The 22,483-nt window shown below is 44.4% G+C and overlaps 1 protein-coding gene across 3 annotated transcripts in view; it reads right to left on the bottom strand.

The window, feature by feature from the left end:
* The window catches only part of ak5 (adenylate kinase 5), a 99,922-nt gene that overhangs the window by 15,272 nt on the left and 62,167 nt on the right, over nucleotides 1-22,483 (bottom strand). For all 3 annotated transcript variants that reach the window (XM_043698687.1, XM_043698685.1, XM_043698688.1), the window contains exons 7-10: nucleotides 14,435-14,525; nucleotides 12,128-12,204; nucleotides 5,714-5,756; nucleotides 3,549-3,584 (exon numbers count right to left, since the gene is read on the bottom strand). In XM_043698687.1, coding sequence (XP_043554622.1) covers nucleotides 3,549-3,584; nucleotides 5,714-5,756; nucleotides 12,128-12,204; nucleotides 14,435-14,525 — 247 coding nt within the window. The remainder of the gene's footprint in view (nucleotides 1-3,548; nucleotides 3,585-5,713; nucleotides 5,757-12,127; nucleotides 12,205-14,434; nucleotides 14,526-22,483) is intronic.

The following is a 22,483-nucleotide window of genomic DNA, read 5'->3' as shown; positions in this document are numbered from 1 at the left end:
GTAAGGAAGTTCCTCCTCATCTCACTCCTAGCTCTCATGCTAACAATCTTGAAATTGTAACGCCTAGTGACCGACATAACAACCAGTGGAAACAGAATATCCTTCTTTACCCTGTCAAAATTGTTCACAATTTTGAACACCTCAACAAAGTTATCCTTTAATCTTCTCTGCTCCAAGAAAAATAAAACCAATCTCTAATTTTTCCTTGCATCTAAAATCCCTTAATCGTGATATCAATCTAGCAAATTGGTCAGTGTTTAGAGTATTAGGGTTGGGAGGTCATGTTGTGGCTGGACAGGACATTGATTAGGCCACTTTTGGAATACTGCGCGCTGTTCTGGACTCCGTGCTTTAGGAAGGATGTTGTGAAATTTGAAATGGTTCAGAAAAGATTTGCAAGGATACTGCCAGGGTTGGAGGATTTGAGCTATAGGGAGAGCCTGAATAGGCTGGGGCTCTTTTCCCTGGAGCGTCGGAGGTTGAGGAGTGACCTTATATAGATTTATAAACTCATGAGGGGCATGGATAGCGTAAATAGACAAGATCTTTTCTCCAGGGTAGGGGAGTCCAGAACTAGAGGGCATAGGTTTAGAGTGAGGGGGAACAGAATTAAAAGGGACCTAAGGGGCAACGTTTTCACTTAGAGGGTGGTGCGTGTATAGAATGAGCTGCTAGAGGAAGTTGTAGAGGCTGGTAGTATTACAACATTTAAAAGGTATCTGGATGGATAGATGAATAGGAAAGGTTTAGAGGGATATGGGCCAAATGCTGGCAAATGCGACTAGATTAGGTTAGGATGTCTGGATGGCATGGACAAGTAGGATTGAAGGGTCTGTTTCCATGCTGTACATCTCTAAGACTCTATGGCTATGAGTTAACTACAGCTTCACTTGAAGGACTGCTTTCGGAATTAGTCAATACTTTGGTCTAACTGAAGCTGAAATGCAGCCAGAATGACTTTCAATTTATTTTCAAAGTTCAGGAAGAGGACATAAATCAAAAAAATGAAGTCTGTGCAATCATTCACTGCATGTGCAATATTCTTCTTCATCAGGTCTGTTAACTGGGTAGCTACAGGGTTCACTCAAATGGCCAAGTTGAACAATCTAATCTCAGGGCACAGACTGATAAATTGATGGCTCTCCACTATCTGCCGTGTTCCCACTAATGTAGTCAGGAGTAGAACCTACTGTGCTACTGAGAGAAGCGTTAGAACCATCAGTGGCCCAGAGAGGTGTTAGTAATGAATGTGTCACTGCATTCATTTGAAACATCCCTCCCCCTGCAATGCTTCACTGAAGGCATTAACCTGTTTCAGGATTTGTGGAAGATTATACAGACAAACAAAACTGACCATTCTCATTCCTGAGACCATTAATAAAAGATAGTGCACTTTTGACAGTGTGTTACCTACAACCCCATTAAGACAAGTTCCTGCACAGAGGTCAGCAGCCTACTGTAGATATATGCTTCAGGTAGGAACATTTACTAGGCTTCTATCATTCAAGAGTTTTTTTACAAGCCGTGCAGTTTGCCCATTGGTGTTAACAATAAGAGCTCAGATCACAAAGAAAGGTCAGAACAGAAGAGACAAGGTCTTCTGGTCAAGATGTTAAACCAAAGAACCCATCTGCCCTCTCATATGGAACATAAAAGATCCTGTGGCTGCTATTTCAAATCAGATTGAGGTAATTCTTCCTGACCATTATCTATCTTTCAACCAATATCACTCTCGATACTGCGATGCTGGAAATCTCTAAAGCAGAAAAATGTTGAAAATACTCAGCAGGCCACCCCAGCTTCAGTGGAGAGATTGGACAGTGAAATGTTGACTCTGATCTCACCAGATTACCTGGTTGTCAGAACATTGGCGTTTGGGTGTTGCAGAGAAAAGAGCACATTATGTCAAAGCTTTTCATCTTGTACTCATCTCTTCACAAGCGTGAGAAGAGAAAATCAGCATTCTATACTGGATGAGGAGTATTGATTGATAGCAAGTGGTCTCTGGAGGTTGAGACGTGTCTTAGAGCATGCACCAGTTAGAGGATGACTGACAGTTAACTGCCGAGCTGTGTTTAAAGTTAATCCAGGCAGTTGGTGAGATTAGATTAGATTAATTAGTGTGGAAACAGGCCCTTCAGCCCAACAAGTCCACACTGCCCCACCGAAGCGCAACCCACCCATACCCCTACATTTACCCCTTTTACCTAACACTACGGGCAATTTAGCATGGCCAATTCACCTGACCAGCACATCTTTGGACTGTGGGAGGAAACCGGAGCACCCGGAGGAAACCCACGCAGACACGGGGAGAATGTGCAAACTCCACACAGTCAGTCGCCTGAGGCGGGAATTGAACCGGGCATTGTCCTGAGGAATAGGCCAGAGAATGGCTGTCACCCATTTTGTAAAAGTGACACAGGCACAGTATGCATGCATCTTCTCTCTGTCTGCAAAGTGGGCCCTATAAATGAACACGTGATCTCCAGAACTCACAAGTGTGCCCCACTACAAACCCAACCATGGTAATCTCAAATTGGTTATCAATGTAATTGTCCTGATGCATTCGAGGTGTAAATCTTCAACAAAATGTATCTTTTTAATGAGGCGCAGTCTAGCTGTCTTCCCCCAAGTGACTATTTGAATGTCAATACTTGTGGGATTTTCCTGTACGCAAACTGTCCGTCATATTTCCCATCAACAGCGACTATCTTTCTAAAAAAAAAGTGCATTATTTGGGTTCATACATTCTCCATCCACGCTTGGGCTAGTTTCCCAGGTGCTTCTGAAACACTCTCTATAGATTCCCTACAGTGTGGGAGCAGGTATTTTGACCCAGCAAGTTCACACCAACTCTCTGAAGAACATCCTACCCCTGTAAACCTGCATTTCCCATGGCTAATCCACCTAACCTACGCATCCCTGAACACTGAGCAATTTAACATTGTCAATCCACCTAACCTGCACATCTTTGGACTGTAGCAGGAAACCAGAGCACCCAAACGAGACGCATAAGGAGAATGTACAAACTCCACACAGATAGTTGCCTGAGGCTAATTCAAAGATGGAAATGTGTTGCTGGAAAAGCGCAGCAGGTCAGGCAGCATCTAGTGAACAGGAGAATCGACGTTTCGGGCATTAGCCCTTCTAATTCAAACCTGGGTCCCTAGTGCTGTGAGGCAGCAATGCTAACCATTCAGCCACCCTTAACAACAGTAGATACAGGATGAGCCAACAACAGGCAGTACCTGCTGGGAACAGCTCCTGAAACAATCCAACTGCATATTGACTAACAGATAGTTGCACTTAAACCACAGCCTACCCCAGAGGCTCACCTAAAAATGCAAACTCGATATCACTGTGTGGAAATTGTGAAACATGGTATTTAAATGTGAGTCTTCTAGCCTTTGTATCTAACAGTTAGCTGTATGCCTGGAGTCATCAACATCTCACAAAGCAAGAATGTGTTAGTTGGTATAATTAACCAGTCTCAGTCATTGAAGACTCAAAAAGGCCTATTGGATAAATCTGCTCTAAGTGCTACTTACCAATAACAAAGATAATCTTGGCTTGCTTCGGGTTTTCTGCAAAAAAAATTATTAATTGAAAATCTAATCAGCAAACAGATTGTAGGAGCTGTGCCCCTGAGCTTTCCTCACATTTTTAATCAGGCCAAAGGATTAATAGATCCAACAGAGCAGGAAATGATTTGTTCTTGTAATGTTTTTTTTGTTGGATAATTTTATACTATTCAAACTTCCCTAAGGCTTATTTATCGTGGCCTTCAACTCCAACCGGGGAAACCTCAAGGAGGCGCTGCCAAAGTGCCACCGACACGTTTCCTGATCCATCCAGCGGACCGAATATTCTGGACCACTGCTACACAACCATCAAAAAGACCAACCACTCCATCCCCTGCCCACACTTTGGAAGCCCAGATCATGCCGCTGTGTTCCTCCTCCCAGCAGACCAGCAGAAGCTGGAACAGGAGGAGCCTTCACAAAAAAAAGTACAATGCTGCTCCAAAGCTGTGGAACACCGTCTCTGGGACTACTTGGAATCGGTGGATTGAACCCTGTTCAAGTACTCAGCAGAAAATCTTGACGAGTATACCACCATTGTCACAGACTTCATTAACAGGTGCGTGGAGGACTGTGTGCCAAACAACTCAATCTGGGTGTTCTCCAACTGTAAACCTTGGATGAACCAGGAAATGCACTCCACACTGCAGACCAGGTGTGCAGTGTTCAGATCAGACGACCCAGATGTCTACAGGAAATCCCGATATGATCTCTGCAAAGCCATTGGAGATGCCAAGAGGTAGCACTGGATGAAGTTGGAGGCTCAAACCAATCATAGACTTCTGTCACCTGCGGCAAGGCCTAAACAACATGACGGGATACAAAATGAAGCAGAGCAAGATGGCAGACAAAAGCACATTCCTCCCTGATGCACCCAATGCTTTCTATGCTCTGTTTGAGTAGAATGCCAGTGGCGGGGTGATGCCTGCACCAACAGACCCAGACACAGCTGTTCCCTTGGTCACTGCTACAAACATCAAATTGGTCTTCCTGGGAAAGCCATGGATCCCTGGCCAAGTGCTCAGACCCTGTGCTGAGCAACTGGTGGAGATGTTCACCGATATCTTCAACATCTCCCCGCTACAAACTAAAGTCCCCACCTGCTTCAAGAAGACCACCATCACCCAGTACCTAAGAAAGTACATGCAACGTGTCTTAATGACTACTGCCCAGTGGCTCTGACCTTAATATCCATGAAGTGCTTCGAGAGGCTGGTCATGGCTTGCATCAACTCCAGTTTCCCAGCCTGCCTCAATCCCTTACAATTTGCCGACCAATGAAACAGGTCCATAGCGGATACCATATCCCTAGCCTTGCTCTCATCCCTGGAACATCTGGACACCTACATCAGACTCCTGCTCATTGACTACAGCTCCCTTCTTCAGCACTATCATCCCCTCCAGGCTGATCTCAAAACTGAGATCTAGGTCTCAGCTCCACCCTCTGCAACTGGATCCTCAGCTTCCTGACCCACAGGCCGCAATCAGTGAGGATAGACAGCAGCACCTCTTCCACGATAACACTCAACACTGGAGCCCTTTGAGGATGCATTCTTAGCCCCCTACTGTACCATCTGTACACCCAAAATGGTGTAGCCAAATTCCGAACAAACACCATCTACAAGTTCACTGATGACACCAACGTGGTAGGACAGATATCTAACAATAAGGAGTCAGAATACAGGAAGGAGATAGAGGGCTTGGTGTGGTGGTGCAATAAGAACAATCTCTCTCTCTCAATGTCGGCAAAACGAAAGAACTGATCATTGACTTCAGGAAGAAAGGATGAGAATTCGCCCCCGTCTACATCAACAGGGTGGAGTAGGAGGATTGAGAGTATTTGCTAATGTTCAGCCATGATGTTGGAAAGGATGGTTTCATACAGAACGTAGTGGAAATCTGGAACTCCCTCTCTCTGCCTGTAAAAGGTGTTTGAGAGACAAGGGGTAAAAACTGAGAGAGAATGATTTTTCTGCAGGAAGGCTTTGCAGAGATCTGTTCTTATGCACTGGGACCCATGACCTCTCCCCACCCCAGAAATTAGCCGGAGCCTCTGGATTACTGTGGGGAGTGTGATCCTGATGGCAAGCCTTGGCCCATTGCTTGGATTTCCAAGTTAAGATCAATACTAACCTTCCATTTTGGTATCTTCAGATGTTGTGGACCAGTTATCCATCTGCCAAATATAAAGATAAAATCAAAAGTCTTATTGAAATGGATGCTACAGAGCTTTTGAGCTGTACAATTATTAAACCAGTTATTCTGGAAAGGCAATCAGAATTGTACGCAGTATTCTAAATGTGGCTTCACCAATATCCTGCACGTGAATAGTAGCCAAAGGTACACAATATGGGCAGAAATATAACTCCAAGACAATGCTGAAAGTACAAGTAGAGGCCTTCCCCTATAACATCTCAGTACCTTGTGATAGCCCAAAGCACTTTGCAACTTTGAGCACACTGTTTTGACGTGTTGTCTCATTGTTGTAAAGTAGGAAACAGGGCACGTCATTAACGCATGGCAAACAGAATCTGCTACATGAGCAACAAAAATAGAAATTACAGAATTGCATCTGTGGAGAGAAATCAGAGAAATCCAGTGACCCTTCCTCAGAACCCACCTACATGAATAGTTAACCAACAAAAACCTTTTTTGAAAATAGTTCTTTCAAAGAGCTAGCACGGGAATGAATGGCCCGTGTAGGGTGTCCCCAATAAAACAAAGTGTGAAATGTGTGGATTGATGCTGATGGAACACCAAGACAGATCTCCGCAATGAGAGCAGCTTCTAATGGGAGACTAAATCAGTTCTGACAGGGGAAGCTTTTTTGAGCTCATTGAAATACGAGCCTTTGACAGGCCCAGTGAAAGAAATGGAGAAAAATGGTGAGCATGGATAATGAGAGGTGCCTTCCCTCTGCCTCACAGACCATTTTAATATGCTGTGGTGTATAGCCCATTAGGTGCCATATTTCTCACTCCATGTTAATTGAAGCCAAGCAATATTTATTTTTTTAAGTGAAACATTGCCAGCGAACAGAGTTTCATTGCTGCAACAGCCCATGTTAATGAGGTGAATCTTACAGTGGTATTTCAAACTGTATTTGTTTGATGCGGAAAGGAATTTGATTTTTAACCAATCACATTAGATTAGTTTCTTTACAGTGTGGAAACAAGTCCACACCAACCCTTTGAAGAGTAACCCACCCAGACCCATTTCCTTCTGACTAATGCACCTAACACTATGGCCAATGCACCTGACCTGCACATCTTTAGACTGTGGGAGGAAACCAGAGCACCCAGAGGAAACCCACACAGACACGGGTTGAATGTGCAAACTCCTCACAGACAGACAGTCACCTGACGCTGGAATCGAACCTGGGACCCTGGTGCTGTGAGGCAGCAGTGCTAACTACTGAGCCACCGTGCTGCCCACATTAACCCTTGATTTTCACAACTGCCTTTCAGAAAAACAGTCCGTGAAGAAACAATAGGATTCTTGCTGCCAGTGAACAGTTTGAGGGAATCTAGTAATGTTTGTTTGCACTATTTGCATTGGGGAAATGGAACATTTATTACCTATTTTTCAGATGGTGGAGGGGAGCTGCGCCCTTCAACTGCTGCAGTGTACGTACTGTAAGTACATCCACCATGCAGTTAGGGTGGGAATTCCAGGATTGTGCACTCCGGTTTGGATTTAAGTTGGAGCCAACAGCATAAGATAGAAAAAGGAAAGTTGTCTTTCATTTCAAATTAAGGGAGATAGGGAGAAAACTAGGATTAATAGCAATCTCCAGATTACACCCACAGCCTCACACAAGTGAATAGAGGAACAGGAGGATAAAACAGATGAATGTATAAAATTAATGCAGGATGAGGAACTTTAGATTAGATTTGATTACATGCAGAATGGAAACAGGCCCTTCGGCCCAACAAGTCCACACCGACCCGCCAAAGCGCAACCCACCCAGACCCATTCCCCTACATTTACCCCTTCACCTAACACTACGGGCAATTTAACATGGCCAATTCACCTGACCTGCACATCTTTGGATTGTGGGAGGAAACCGGAGCACCTGGAGGAAACCCACGCAGACACGGGGAGAATGTGCAAACTCCACACAGAGAGTTGCCTTAGCACATTGGGACCTGCTCTGGGAAGATTGGAACCTGTATGAACCCAGTATGAACTCCTGAGCAGAGCTGGGACTGAGTTGCATGCTGGGAGTGATTTACCAGTTCTACTGGAGAGGGTTTCAACTAATTCAGCAGGAATGTGTAAACAATGAGACAATACCGGAGACTGCACAGTATTACTGGATGAGATTGATAGCTCTAAAATAGAGAACAGTAAATTGATGGGTGCAGTCTGAGAAAATACTACAGTCTAAATACTACAGTCTTTGGGGCGGCACGGTGGCACAGTGGTTAGCACTGCTGCCTCACAGTGCCAGAGACCCGGGTTCAATTCCCGCCTCAGGCGACTGACTGTGTGGAGTTTGCACGTTCTCCCCGTGTCTGCGTGGGTTTCCTCCGGGTGCTCCGGTTTCCTCCCACAGTCCAAAGATGTGCAGGTCAGGTGAATTGCCCATAGTGTTAGGTAGGGGGTAAATGTGGGGGTATGGGTGGGTTGCGCTTCGGCGGGGCGGTGTGGACTTGTTGGGCTGAAGGGCCTGTTTCCACACTGTAAGTAATCTAATCTAAACTACATAACCTTTAGTATAAAGTGGGCGGCACAGTGGCACAGTGGTTAGCACTGCTGCCTCACAGCGCCAGAGACCCGGGTTCAATTCCCGACTCAGGTGACTGACTGTGTGGAGTTTGCACATTCTCCCCGTGTCTGCGTGGGTTTCCTCCGGGTGCTCCGGTTTCCTCCCACAGTCCAAAGATGTGCAGGTCAGGTGAATTGCCCATAGTGTTAGGTAGGGGGTAAATGTGGGGGTATGGGTGGGTTACGCTTCGGCGGGTTGGTGTGGACTTGTTGGGCCGAAGGGCCTGTTTCCACACTGTAAGTAATCTAATCTAATCAAATCTGGGTTACCATGCATGTATGTAAATACACAGAGTACAGTAAGTCTGGGAGTCAGATGCTCAGATTGGCATGTAGATGTTGCAGGTGAGAGATCTGCAGAGATGTCCTGGAGCTGAGATGACTGACCTCCAACAACCACAGCCATCTTCCTATGTGCCAGGTATGATTCTAACTTGCAGAGAATTCCGCACACCCCATATCCATCAATACACATTGACTCTAGTTTTTTAGGGGTCCTTGATACACACTTTGTTGAATGCAGTCTTGATATCAAGGGCTATCACTCTGACATCCCCTCTGGAATTCTGTTTCTTTGTCCATGTTTGAACCAAGGCTGTAATGAGGTCAGCAGCTGAGTGGCCCTGGTGGAAACCAAACTGGGCGCCACTGAGCAGGTTATTACTGATCAGGTGCTGCTTGATAGCACAGTTGATGCCACTTTCCATCACTTTTCTGATGGCCATTCACCGAGTTGGATTTGTCTTGTTTTTAATCTGCAGGATGTATCTGGGCAATTTTCTACACTTTTGGATAGATGCCTGTATTGTAACTGTACTGGAACAGCTTGTCTAAGGGCGCGGCAAGTTCTGGATCGCAGGTCTTCAGTAGTATTGCTGGAATGTTTTCAGCGCCCATAGCCTTTGTAATATCCAGTGTTTCCAACAATTTCTTGATATCATGTGGCTGAAGACTGGTATGTGTAAAGCTGGGGACCACCGGAGGAGACCGAGATGGATCATCCACTCGGCATTTCTGGCTGAAGGTTGCTGTGAAAGCTTCAGTTTTATCTTTCGCACTGATGTGCTGGGCTCCTCCATCGTTGAGGATGGGTTTATTTGTGGAGCCTCCTCCTCCAGTGAGTTGTTTAATTGTCCACTACCATTCACGTGTGGATGTGGAAGCACTGCAGAGCTTAGATCTGACCCATTGGTTGTGAAATCACTTAGCCCTGTCTATCACTTGCTGCTTATGCTGTTTGACATGCAAGTCATCCTGTTTGGTAGTTTCACCAGGTTGACACCTCATTTTCAGGTTTCTCTGGTGCTGCTCCTGACATGCCCTCCTGCACTCTGCATTGAACCATTGGCTTGATGGTAATGGTTGAGTGGGGGATATGCTGGGTCATGAGGCTGCAGACTAAGCTGGAGTGCAATTCTGCTGCTGTTGATGGTCCACAGTGCCTCATGGATGCCCGGTCTTGAGTTGCTAGACCGGTTTGCTATCTAACCCATTCAGCACATTGATAGTGCCACACAACATGATGGAGGTTATTCCCAATGTGAAGGTGGAACTTTGTCTCCACAAGGACTGTGCAATGGTCACTCTTACTGGTACTGTCATGGGCAGATGCATCTGCAGCTGGCAGATTGATAAGGATGAGGTCAGCTATGTTTTTCCCTCTTGTTGGTTCCCTCACCACCTGCTGCAGACCCCCAGTCCAGCAGCTATGTCCTTTAGGTCATGACCAGCTCAATCAATACTGGAGTACATCCTGCACATAAAGAGAGCATTAGAGTGCTGGGGACAGAGGATGTCCAAGAGGGGTCCAGAGCAGACTCGAGTCAAAGAACATGGCTTGGTGTAATCTATAGACCACCAACTAGTGGGAAGGATGTGAATGAACACACACAGAGGTGTGAAGGTTATGCAGTGGTTCTAAAAGGCAACTTTAATTATCTGAATATAGAATGGGATAGGAGTAGTGTAAACAGCAGAGAGGGACAACTGATCCGAGATTAAGTCCAGGGGAATGTTCCATAAAATAATGTGTTTTGTCCAATGGGAAATGAGACACAGTTCTTGAAATCACATGTCAGTGGGAGAACATTTAGTGATGACTGTATCGTAATGTTTTGGGTGACTATGGAATAGGGTGGTGAGCGGTCCAAAGAAAGAATGATTAATTGCAGGAAAGCCAACTTTGATGGGATAAGAATGGACCTGAATAAAAAAGTTGGAGTCAAAGGTTGGCAGGAAAATGGCGGCTGAACAATGGGCTACTTTCAAAAGAAATGGTTCGGGCACAGTCAAGGTATACTCCTTCGAAAGGAAAAATAAATCCAGAGCTGACTGGATGACAGAAGAGATATAAATCATGATTAAGAAGAATTTTTAAAAAGTGTGCTCATGACAGATGTCAAGTCAAAAATACGATTGAGAACTGGGCTGAATAATAAATTTCAGTAGATGACAAATCAAATAAGAGCAGCAAAGAAGGAATATGAAAAGACAACAGCAGCTAACATAAAGGAGAATCACAAAATCCTCTAAAGCTGTATAAATAGTCAAAGGATGGTTAAAGGAGGAGTGGGAACCATTAGGGACCAAATAGGGAATCTATACATGGAGACATTTGAGGACTCTGGGTCTATACTCGATGGAGTTAAGAAGGATAAGGTGGGATCTAATTGAAACTTACAGAATACTGAATGGTTTGGACACAGTGCATGTTGGGAAGATGTTTCCATTGGTGGGAGAGACTAGGATCCAAGAGCTCAGCCTTAGAGTAAAGGGAAGACCTTTTTAGAACAGAGATAGGGAGAAATTTCTTCAGTCAGAAATCTATGGAATTCATTGTCACAGAAGGCTGTGGAGGCCAGGTCATTGAGTATATTTAAGACTGAGATAGATAGGGGTTCTTGAGTATGAAGGGGATCAAGAGTTACAGGGAGAAAGCAGGAGAATAGGGTTAAGAAACTTATCAGCCATGATTGAATGGCGGAGCAGACTCGATGGGCTGAATAACCTAATTTCTGCTCCTATATCTTATGGAGACAGAGGATATAGTTGAAGAATTAAGAAATACTTATTCATTGGTAAAGACACACACAACACAGCTCAGGATATTTTATTCTAATGATAGAAATGAAAGAAAAATCCGTCTCTGGATCAAGTTTTAGGAAGAACATGAATCTTTTCAACAAAATAGCCTACTTGGAATGTTGTGCAGTTACAAGAAATCCCACAACAAGAAGTACGCAAAAGGATGTTTGCTAGAAATGAAATAAAAATAGAAAATACTGGGAAAACCCTCAGGAGACCAGCTGGTATCAGCTCGAAACAAACTAGGAATTGCTGGAGGAACTCAACAGGTCTGGCAGCATCTGTGAAGAGAGAGAAAAACACTTTGGCGTTTGAAGAAGGGTCACATTGGACTCAAAATGTTAACTGTTTCTCTCTTCATGGCTGCGATCAGACCTGCTGAGTTTCTCCAGCACTTTTGCTTTTTATTTCAGAAGCATCTGCGGTTCTTTGCTTTCATCTGAGCATCTGATTAAATTACCAAACAAAATGCTAACTCAGTTTCTCTCCAACAATGCTGTCTGTATCCAACATTTTCTGTTATTTTAATGACAAGGAATACTATCCTTAGGACAACACAGCCAGAATAAATTTACTTGCTTGCTTATAATGATTCTACTCAGGAACAGTCACATTAATGGTTTGTGAAGGTTACTTTACAAACTTGGGATTAGAAAACAGAGTTTGGGAAAAAGAAACAAAATGTTCAAATACCTGCTCATCGGAGTCTGGCTCAATATCAACAATATCCGTGGCATCCACAAGCAAACTGAGGTCAAGTTCACTGGGGCCTGGTATAATTGAGGAAAGAGGATGTTAAGAAATTAGGGAGAGAACTTAAGAACAAGGTGATTTCTATCTCCTATTGAAATTGGTCACAGTTTCCAGTGGCAAATGTTGACATTCAGGATCAACCAGGTGGTAACTCTTCCGCCTCAGAATGTGAAGGTTGAGTGAGGGACTGGAGACTGGGACAGAGACTGGAGGACAAAGCTGAAACTTTCCAAGGAGACTTTATACCGCCTGCCCTCTCAGGTGGACATGAAATATCCCATGATAGGATTGGAAGGGGAGCTGGTGAACGCTCATGGTACCTACCAATGTTCATATCAGGGGAGGGGTTCTCATTTTGGAACAGCTGCTATCAAAACAGGATCCATGTGTGAGCAGGTGCTGCTACAATGCAGTTGCAACAAGTGACGGGCACAGGAAGAGGAATTTTGATACTTGTAAAACAGTCATTCTATCTTACGCTATGCTAGAGAAGGGGATCATCACGTGGTCAAAACCCTTGTTAGGCCACATTTGGAGTATTCTGTGCAGTTTTGGTCACCACACTACCAGAGGAATGTGGAAGCATTAGACAGAGAGCAGAGAAGGTTCATCAGAATGTTACCTGGTCTGAAGGGTACTGGTTATGGGGAAGGGTTAAACAGACTGGGATTGTTTTCACTGGAAAGATGACGACTGAGAGGAGACCTGATAGAGGTCTGCAAAATTATAAGAGACAATAGATAGGATGGATACAGAGACTTTTCCCCAAGAGTTGAAGTTTCAATTACAAGGGAGCACAGGTTCCTGGTGACAGGGAGAAAGTTTAAGGGAGATGTGCAAGGGAAACTTTTGATGCAGAGAGTGGCAGTTGCCTGGAACACACTGCCCCAAGAGATGGTGGAAGAGGCACATTGGCGATATTTAAGAGGCATATGGATAATTATGTGAATAGGGAGGGAATAGAGGGATACAGACCGAATAAGGGCAGTAGATTTGTTTTTTAGTTTGGTTAGAGCATTAGGATCGGCACAGGCTTGGAGGGCCGAAGGGCCTGTTCCTGTGCTGTACTTCTCGTTTGTCCTTTTGTTTTGTTGTTCATACAATATTCTTTGTTCTGAAATTCGATGGGGTTGATTCTTTCATGGGAAAATGAAAGTGAGCAATGTTGGATCAGGTGTAGAACAAAAGAACAAAGAACAATACAGCATAGGAACAGGCCCTTTGGCCCTCAAGTGTGCGCTGACACACTTTACCCTTTCATTCTAAACCTACAAGATCCATCTCCGTCTATTCTCTTCCTATTCCTTGCCATAATTCTATTAAATGGTGGAGTAGGCTCGAGGGGCCGAATAGCCTACTCTTGTTCCAATTTCCTTAAGGTCTTATGGTCTAACATGGGATAATTGGCCTCGTTCTGTGCTCTAAGAGTCTAGCATTTACAACACTTCCAGGAAAAGAATTTAAAAAGTTGGGTGTACAAATAGTCAAGTGTGTACACAACTGGAGTATTGCTGAAAAAATACGAGACATTTTGTTGAAACTTTGACTACCTCTGGACCACCAAAGACTATTTGCATACATAAGGTAATAAAGTTGGGTTTCAGCCTAATCCCCTTCAGTCAGTCTACCCGATCTGGTAAATTGGTTTACTTCACTTCAAATCCACATTGACTGAGATGTGATGGCTGAATTCAGGGGCTAACCAACTAAGGTCTTTTTCCTAGGGTAGCATAGTCCAAAACTGGAGGGCATAGGTTTAGGGTGAGAGGGGAAAGATATAAAAGGGACCTAAGGGGCAACTTTTTCACTCAGAGAGTGGTGTGTGTATGGAATGAGCTGCCAGAGGAAGTGGTGGAGGCTGGTACAATTACAGCATTTAAAAGGCATCTGGATGTGTGTATGAATAGGAAGAGTTTAGAGGGATATGGGCCAAGTGCTGGCAAATGGGACTAGATTCAGGGAATTAAGGGCTACGGGGAGAATGCGGGTAAGTGGCATTGAAATGCTCATCAGCCATGATTGAATGGCAGAGTGGACTCGATGGGCCGAATGGCCTTACTTCTGGTCCTATGTTTTATGGTCTTATTAGGTTAGGATATCTGGTTGGCCATGGACCAACTGGAGTGAAGGGTCTGTTTCCGTGCTATGCTTTGCTATGGCTCTATAATTATATAACTGTCAACAATTCCTTTACCTCTGTCATTTTCAACATGAAACAAATAGTTGTCCATTGGATGTGGAACCTACCAGCCGCAGGTTCTTTGGTAGGAAACAATTTGTTGTCGACTGCCACAGATATGTCATAAAACACCTCCTCCTCATCTCGGTCTGCATCCAGCTGAGTAGAACAATGGAAGAAAGCCATTTCATTAGCTGCGGTCCATATTTAACAGCAATCAGTGACCTTGTACTGGGATGAAGTTTAATATCGTAATGGCCTCCTGTCAAAGAGTCTAAAATGAATCAGTCAATCGTTACCTGCTCATGTCTCCATCCAACTCGACCAACCAGGAAACCAAAGAACTGCGGATACTGGAAATCAGAAACAAAACTAGAAACTGCTGGGAAATCCCAGCAGCATCTAAGAACAAAGAACAAAGAACCTTACAGCACAGGAACAGGCCCTTCGGCCCTCCAAGCCTGTATTGATCCAGTTCCTCAATCTAAATCAGCCATCTATTTTCTTTGCTCCCTGCCCATTCATGTATCTGTCTAGATACATCTTAAAAGATGCTATCATTCCCACCCTACTACCGCTGCTGGCAACACATTCCAATTGCCCACTACCCTCTGCATGAAGAACTTTCCCCGTATATCTCTCCTGAACCTTTCCCCTCTCACTTTGAACTCGTGACCCCTAGTATATGAGTTCTCTACTCTGGGAAAAAAGTTTCTTGCTATCCACCCTGTCTACACCTCTCATGATTTTATAGACTTCAATCAGGTCCCCCCTCAACCTCCTTCTTTCCAATGAAAATAATCCGAATCTCCTCAACCTATCCTCATAGTTGGCACCCTCCATACCAGGCAACATCCTGCTGAACCTCCTCTGCACTCTCTCCAAAGCATCCACATCCTTTTAGTAATGTGGCAACCAGAATTGTATGCAGTATTCCAAATGTGGCCGAACCAAAGTCTTATACAACTGTAACAAGACCTGCCAACTCTTGTACTCAATACCCCGTCCCATGAAGGAATGCATGCCATATGCCTTCTTGACCACTCTATTGACCTGCGTTACTGCCTTCAGGCAACAATGGACCTGAACATCCAGATCTCTCTGTACATCAATTTTCCCCAGGACTTTTCCATTTACTAATCTTCCAAAATGCATCACCTCGCATTTGTCCAAATTAAACTCCATCTGCCATTTCTCTGCCCAACTCTCCAATCTATCTATGCTGCTGTATTCTCAGACAGTCCCCTTCACTATCTGATACTCCACCAACCTTAGTGTCATCTGCAAACTTGCTAACGAGGCTACCTATACCTTCTACCAAATCATTTATGTATATCACAAACAATATCTGTTGAGCAAAAGCAGTGTTAACCTTTCAGAACTGAAGAAGGGTCACTGGACTCGAAATGTTAACTTTGCTTTCTGTCCACAGATGCTGCCAGACCTGCTGAGTTTCTCCAGCAATTTCTGCTTTAGTTTCTAACATCCAGCATCTTAGACTAGAGAAGGCGAATGCCCTGAATGATGAGGTGGTCCTGGTCATAACTTAGTGCTCAGTGACTTATATATGGAGTTGTCAGAATCATCAGAATTCACTGTTACATTGTGGTATTGTCTGTAAAAAGCCAGGAACTAACATGTCAGGAATCAATTGTATTCTGGATTAGTGGGGCTGGAAAAGCACAGCAGTTCAGGCAGCATCCGAGGAGCAGTAAAATCGACGTTTCGTGAAAAAGCCCTTCATCAGGAATACAGGCTCCTTGGATGCTGCCTGAACTGCTGTGCTTTTCAAGCCCCACTAATCCAGAATCTGGTTTCCAGTATCTGCAGTCATTGTTTTTACCTAGGAATCAATTGTATGTGTGGGTGTTGCAGTGGTGCCACACATAAGGCTGCACTGGAGAGTCAGCTATTGTGTAACACAATATTGTTTCAGGCAATCAGCTATGCAGGTACTATGGCAGGTTTGAAATTAAACAAAAGAGCTTTATCTTTCAAGATTGAAGTGTAACTCCTTGAAAAATACTTTCTCCTCTGGTTGCTTTTTAACCTGTGTTCTCTGATTAGTAACAATGGGAACAAATCATTCTAATTTACTCAGGGAATATAATTTTAAATGTTTTTACTAAACTTGTAATTAAAATTGAACTTCTATGAAATCCGGGTTCATTCTCAAATGGAGTGTTGAGTGCAGTCCTGGGTGTCATACTTTAGGAAGGGAGTGTATTGGAGAGAGTGCAGAATGATCCAGATGTATGATTCCAGTTATGGAGTTAGCTTGGAGATGTTGGGACTCTCTTGGATAAATGAAGGCTGAGAGGAGATTTCATCGAGGCATTCCAAACCACTGGGGATCTGGATGGTGTAGGTACAGCGAAACTGAGAACAAAAGGTGACAGGTAATTTCAAGTCATTGATAAAAATAAGCCAAAAAGTGACACAAACCCTTGATGCTCTCAGCTGAGTGTCCTGGGGGTCCAAAGCAAAAAGGGGTGGCATGGTGGCTCAGTGGTTAGCATTGCTGCCTCACAGCACCAGGGTGACAGATTTGATTCCAGCCTCAGGTGATTGTCTGTGTGGAGTTTGCACATTCTCCCTGTGTCTGTGTGGGTTTTTTCTGGGTGCTCTGGTTTCTCCCACAGTCCATAGATGTGCAGGCCAGGTGAATTGGCCATGCTAAATTGCCCATAGTGTTAGGTGCATTAGTCAGAAAGAAATGGGACTGGGTGGGTACTCTTTGGAGGGTCGGTGTGGTCTGAAGGACCTGTTTCCACACTGTACAGAATCTATTCATATCTAATCAAGCTACATGACCATTTAACCAAATGTTCATTTTGATTGGTTCTCATTTGGATGTTGCTAAGGAGTGTAACAGTTCTAAACCAGAGGTGGGTGCACTCTCCTGGACACTGGTGTATGAGTTCTCTTACTCCATTTAGGTCCAGTGGGACTCTTTTATGTCTCAGGCCCACATACTGGCAGCAACTACAATGGCTCCCCGGCCCGGATCCTGAAGAAAACTCTGACCGTTTGGTCGATGCTTGACTTTGTTTTGGGGTTTTGTTGTGGGCTGACCTAGAATCCCTCTGTTCAGGATATGTCCCGAGTGAGGTTATGCAATTGTCTTCACTCATGTGGTGTCCCCCAAGCTCAGTCAGCCTTGGGAGGGTGTCCACTTCCATCGGAATATCCTGCAACTCTTTTACTCCACTTGCTGCATTCTCCGATGATAAAACCAGTTGGAGTGCCTATTTGAAATCCATTTGGGCTTCAGTTAGTAGGCGCTTTTATGTGGTTACATCATTCATCCCACATACCAAACAGTCTCTCAACATCTCATTAAGGGTTAAACCGAAGTCACATGCCTCTGCCAGTCACCTTAACTTAGTCAAAAATCCCAATACGGATTCCCCCGATTCTCAAACTGCCGAGTAAAACCGATAACAATTCAGCATTAGAGGAGGCTTGGGGTTGAAATAATCTTCCACTAAATCCAACAACTCAGGAAGGTTTTCATATCTGGTGCTTCAGGAAAGTTAGGGCCTAATAACCAAAAACACTGTGGGTCCACAGGCTGTCAGGCGAATTACTCATTGCTTTTCATCTGACCCAATGATGTTTGCCTGGAAAAAATAACGCATTTGGGCTCAGTCTTCGACAGCAGGATCGAATGAGTCAAGCTTCCCAAATAACATACGATGCCAGCTTATGCCAACTCAAAGATGACTATTGCAAGTGAATGGCCTCAGGAGCATGTCCCACTCTCATCGCCACTGAAATAACTCCCTGGAGGCTGCTATCCCATCACCAAGTCACTCTTACTTTACACACGGAGAGTCCTTCACATTGATCCAGCTCCCTCACAGCCAGCTCTCAGAGTGAACAGAACCCCCGGCCCTCCTGTTTATATCCGTCAGCCATGGCTCCCTGATTAGACCAGATTGATAAATTCTTGATCTCGCAAGGAATTAAGGGCTGCAGGGAGAGTGCGAGTAAGTGGAGTTGAAAAGCCCATCAGCCATGATTGAATGGCGGGGTGGACTTGATGGGCCAAATGGCCTTACTTCCACTCCTATGTCTTATGGTCTAATTAATAGCCCCAGTGAGGGAACTCATATTCTATGAGGGCCTGATCTCTTTACAGTCACTATAGTCTTCATGATTACCTTAATGAGGACTGGTTTTGAAAGAGCACAAAGGGGAAATTGTTTCTAGTGGCAATAGAGTTGGTAATAGAGGACACTGACTTCATATAATTTTTTTAAAAAAAGCAAAGTGGAGATGAGGGGTTTACTTTCGTGCAACAATTTGGAGTGCACTGTCTGATTGATCAGCAGATTCGACTGTGAGCCTGAGGGAAAGGTTTGTACACTCGAAAAGGAGAAATGCTGAGAGAAAATGAGAGTGTGGGATAGTTCTTTCAAAGGCACAATTGGCAGAATGGTCTCTTGCTGTGTTGTACCATTCTACTATCTCTCCCAGGATTTAATGTGCGTTAGTTGATTCAATGATGTGTTGTTTCTCCATTATTTAACATTGGAATCTTACCAGACTGAGCTTTATACACATATATGGAGCAAGAGGGTAGCTAGGGAAAGGATAGGTCCAGGTGAAGATGAGGACTGCAGATGCTGGAGATCAGAGTCTAGATTAGAGTAGTGCTGGAAATGCACAGCAGGTCAGGCAGCATCCGAGGAGCAGGAAAATTGACGTTTCAGGCAGGAGCCCTTCATCAGGAATGAGGCTAGAAGCCTCGGGGGTGGAGAGATAAATGGGAGGGGGGTGGGCTGGGGAGAAGGTAGCTGAGAGTGCAATAGGTGGATGGAGGAAGGGGTAAAGGTGATAGGTCAGAGAGGAGGATGGAGCGGAAAAGTGGGAAGGAAGATTGGCAGCTAGGAACAGGTCATGAGGGCGGTGCTGAGCTGGAAGTTTGGAACTGGGGTAAGGTGGGGGGAGGGGAAATGAGGAAACTGGTGAAATCCACATGGATGCCATGGGCTTGAAGGGTTCCAAGGCAGAAGATAGGTCCACTCAAGGACAAGGGAGGGAATTTATGCTTGGCACTAGAGGGAGTGATTGAGATCCTTAATGAATTCTTTGCATTGGTATTCACAAAAGACATGGACATAGTGGATGGTGAGTCTTGGGTGGGGTATGTTGATATTCTGGGGCACGTCACCATAAAAAATGAGGAGATGATTGGTGTTTTGAAAAGTATTAAGGTAGACATGTTCCCAGGTCCTGATGGGATCTATCCCAGAATGCTGAAGGAGGCAGGTGAATAAACTGCTGGGGTCTAATACATAAGCTTTATGTCTTTTGTTTTAGTCACTGGAGAGATCCCAGACAACTAGAGAATAGGCAGCAATGTTCCTTGGTTACGAAGGACAACAGGAATAATCTGGGAAATTACAGGCCAGTGAGCCTTACGTCAGTGGTGATGAGATTGATGGAGAAGATTTCTAGGGATAGGATTTACTCACATTTGTAAAAATCTGGACCTATGAGCAATAGGCAGCAAGGATTTGTGTGGGGAAGGTCATGTCTCACAAACTTGATTGACTTTTTTGAGGAAGTGACAAAGATGATTGATTACAGCAGGGTGGCAGATGTTGCCTCTATGGACTTTAGCAAGGCCTTTGACAAGGTCCCTCATGGCAGACTGATACAAAAGGTGAAGACACATAGGATCCATGGTGAGCTGGGAAGATGGATATAGAACTAACTTAGTCACAAAAGACGGCGAGTTGCAGTAGACTGATGTTTTTCTTACTGAAGAACTGTGACCTGTAGTGATCCGCAGGGATCAGTGCTGGGACCCCTGTTGTTTGTAATAAATATAAATGATTTGAAGGAGAATGCAGGTAGCCTGACAATGTAGTTTAGTCCAGAAAAATGCGAAATTATGCATTTTGGGAGATTTAATTCAGGAGGGAAGGATACAATAAATGGCAGAATCCTTAGTAACACCAACATACAGAGGGATCTAGGCATATGATCCACAGTTCCCTAAAAGCAGCAACACAAGTGGATAGGATGGTCAAGAAGGCTTATGGCATGATTGCCTTCATTGGTCAGGGCATAGAGTATAAAAATTGGCAAGTCATTTTATAGCTGTATAGAATTTTAGTTAGGCCCCATTTGGAATATTGTGTACATTTCTGGTTGCCACATCACCAGAAGGATGTAGATTCTTTGGAGAGGGTACAGAAAAGGTTTACCAGGATGTTAGGAGAAAGTGAGGACTGCAGATGCTAGAGATCAGAGTCAAGAGTGTGATGATGAAGGGCTTATGCCCGAAACATCGATTCTCCTGCTCCTCGGTTGCTGCCTGACCTGCTGTGCTTTACCAAAATGTTATCTGATTTGGAGGGTATGAGCTATGAGGAGCAACTGGACAAACTTGATTTGTTTTCACTTGAAGGTTGAAGGATGGGGGGGCGGGGGTGGTTTGACCTGATAGAAATTGATAAAATTATGAGAGGCGAGGATAGAATGGATAGTCAGAGTCATTTTCCCAGAGTAAAAATCTCAATTACTAGGGGACATTTATTTCAGATAAAAGCAGGTAAGTTTAAAGGAGATATGAGAAGCAGGTTTTATTTCACAGAGGGTGGTAAGTGCTTGGAATGCAAGGAGGATGTGGTGAAGGCAGATACAATAGCAATATTTAAGAGGCATATTGGCAGATACATGACTAGGAAGGGGAATAGAGGGGTATAGACTGCGTAGATGCAAAAGGTTTTTAGTTGAGAAAGGCATCATATGTTGGCATAGTCTTGGTGGGCCGAAGGGCCTGTTCCTCTTGTACATTCTTTAATACAAACTATACTATGCAAAGAAAGAACAAAGAAAATTTACAGCCCGGGAACAGGCCCTTCGGCCCTCCAAGCCTGAGCCGACCAAAATGCAATGTCTAAATCTGTCGGTCAATTCCTAAGCATTTGTATCCCTCTACTCCCCACCTACTCATGTATTTATCCAGACACATCTTAAATGACTAGGAAGGGGAATAGACTGCATAGAGACAAAAGGTTTTTAGTGGAGAAAGGCATCATATTTTGGCACAGTCTTGGTGGGCCGAAGGGCCTGTTTCTCTTGTACCTTGCAATGGGATTAGCGGTGGCGTAGCAGTAATATTCTGAAGTAATATTCTGAGGAGCATAAATTGGGAGCATAGGCTGTCAGGGAAGGATGTCATGGAAATATGGAACTTTTTCAAGGAACAGATTCGGCGTGTCCTTGATATGTATGTACCTGTCAGGCAGGAAAGAGATGGTCGTGTGAGGGAACCTTGGTTGTCGAGGGAGGTTGAATGTCTTGTAAGGAGGAAGAAGGAGGCTTACATAAGGTTGAGGAAACAAGGTTCAGACAGAGCATTGGAGGGATACAGGATAGCCAGAAGGGAGCTGAAGAAAGGGATTAGGAGAGCTAAGAGAGGGCATGAAAAATCTTTGGCGGATAGGATCAAGGATAACCCCAAGGCCTTTTATGCGTATGTGAGAAACATGAGAATGACGAGAACGAGGGTAGGTCCGATCAAGGACAGTAGTGGGAGACTGTATATTGAATCGGAAGAGATATGAGAGGTCTTGAATGGGTACTTTTCTTCAGTATTTACAAACAAGAGGGACCGTATTGTTGAAGAGGAGAGTGTGAGCTAGAGGAGATACTTGTTTGGAAGGAAGATGTGTTGGACATTTTGAACAACTTGAGGATAGACAAGTCCCCCGGGCCTGACGGGATATATCCTAGGATTATGTGGGAAGCAAGAGAGGAAATTGCAGTACCGTTGGCAATGATCTTTTCGTCTTCACTGTCAACGGGGGTGGTACCAGGGGACTGGAGAGTGGCGAATGTTGTGACCCTGTTCAAAAAAGGCAATAGGGATAACCCCGGGAATTACAGGCCAGTTAGTCTTACTTCGGAGGTAGGCAAAGTAATGGAAAGGGTACTGAGGGATAGAATTTATGAGTATCTGGAAAGACACTGCTTGATTAGGGACAGCCAGTACGGATTTGTGAAGGGTAGGTCTTGCCTTACAAGTCTTATTGAATTCTTCGAGGAGGTGACCAAGCATGTGGATGAGGGTAGAGCAGTGGATGTAGTACACATGG

This window comes from Chiloscyllium plagiosum, chromosome 11 (genome assembly GCF_004010195.1).
Source record: "Chiloscyllium plagiosum isolate BGI_BamShark_2017 chromosome 11, ASM401019v2, whole genome shotgun sequence".
Taxonomy (NCBI): Eukaryota; Metazoa; Chordata; class Chondrichthyes; order Orectolobiformes; family Hemiscylliidae; genus Chiloscyllium; species Chiloscyllium plagiosum.
Note: the sequence above shows the minus strand (reverse complement) of the source record. Positions and strands in the feature narration are given on the sequence as shown.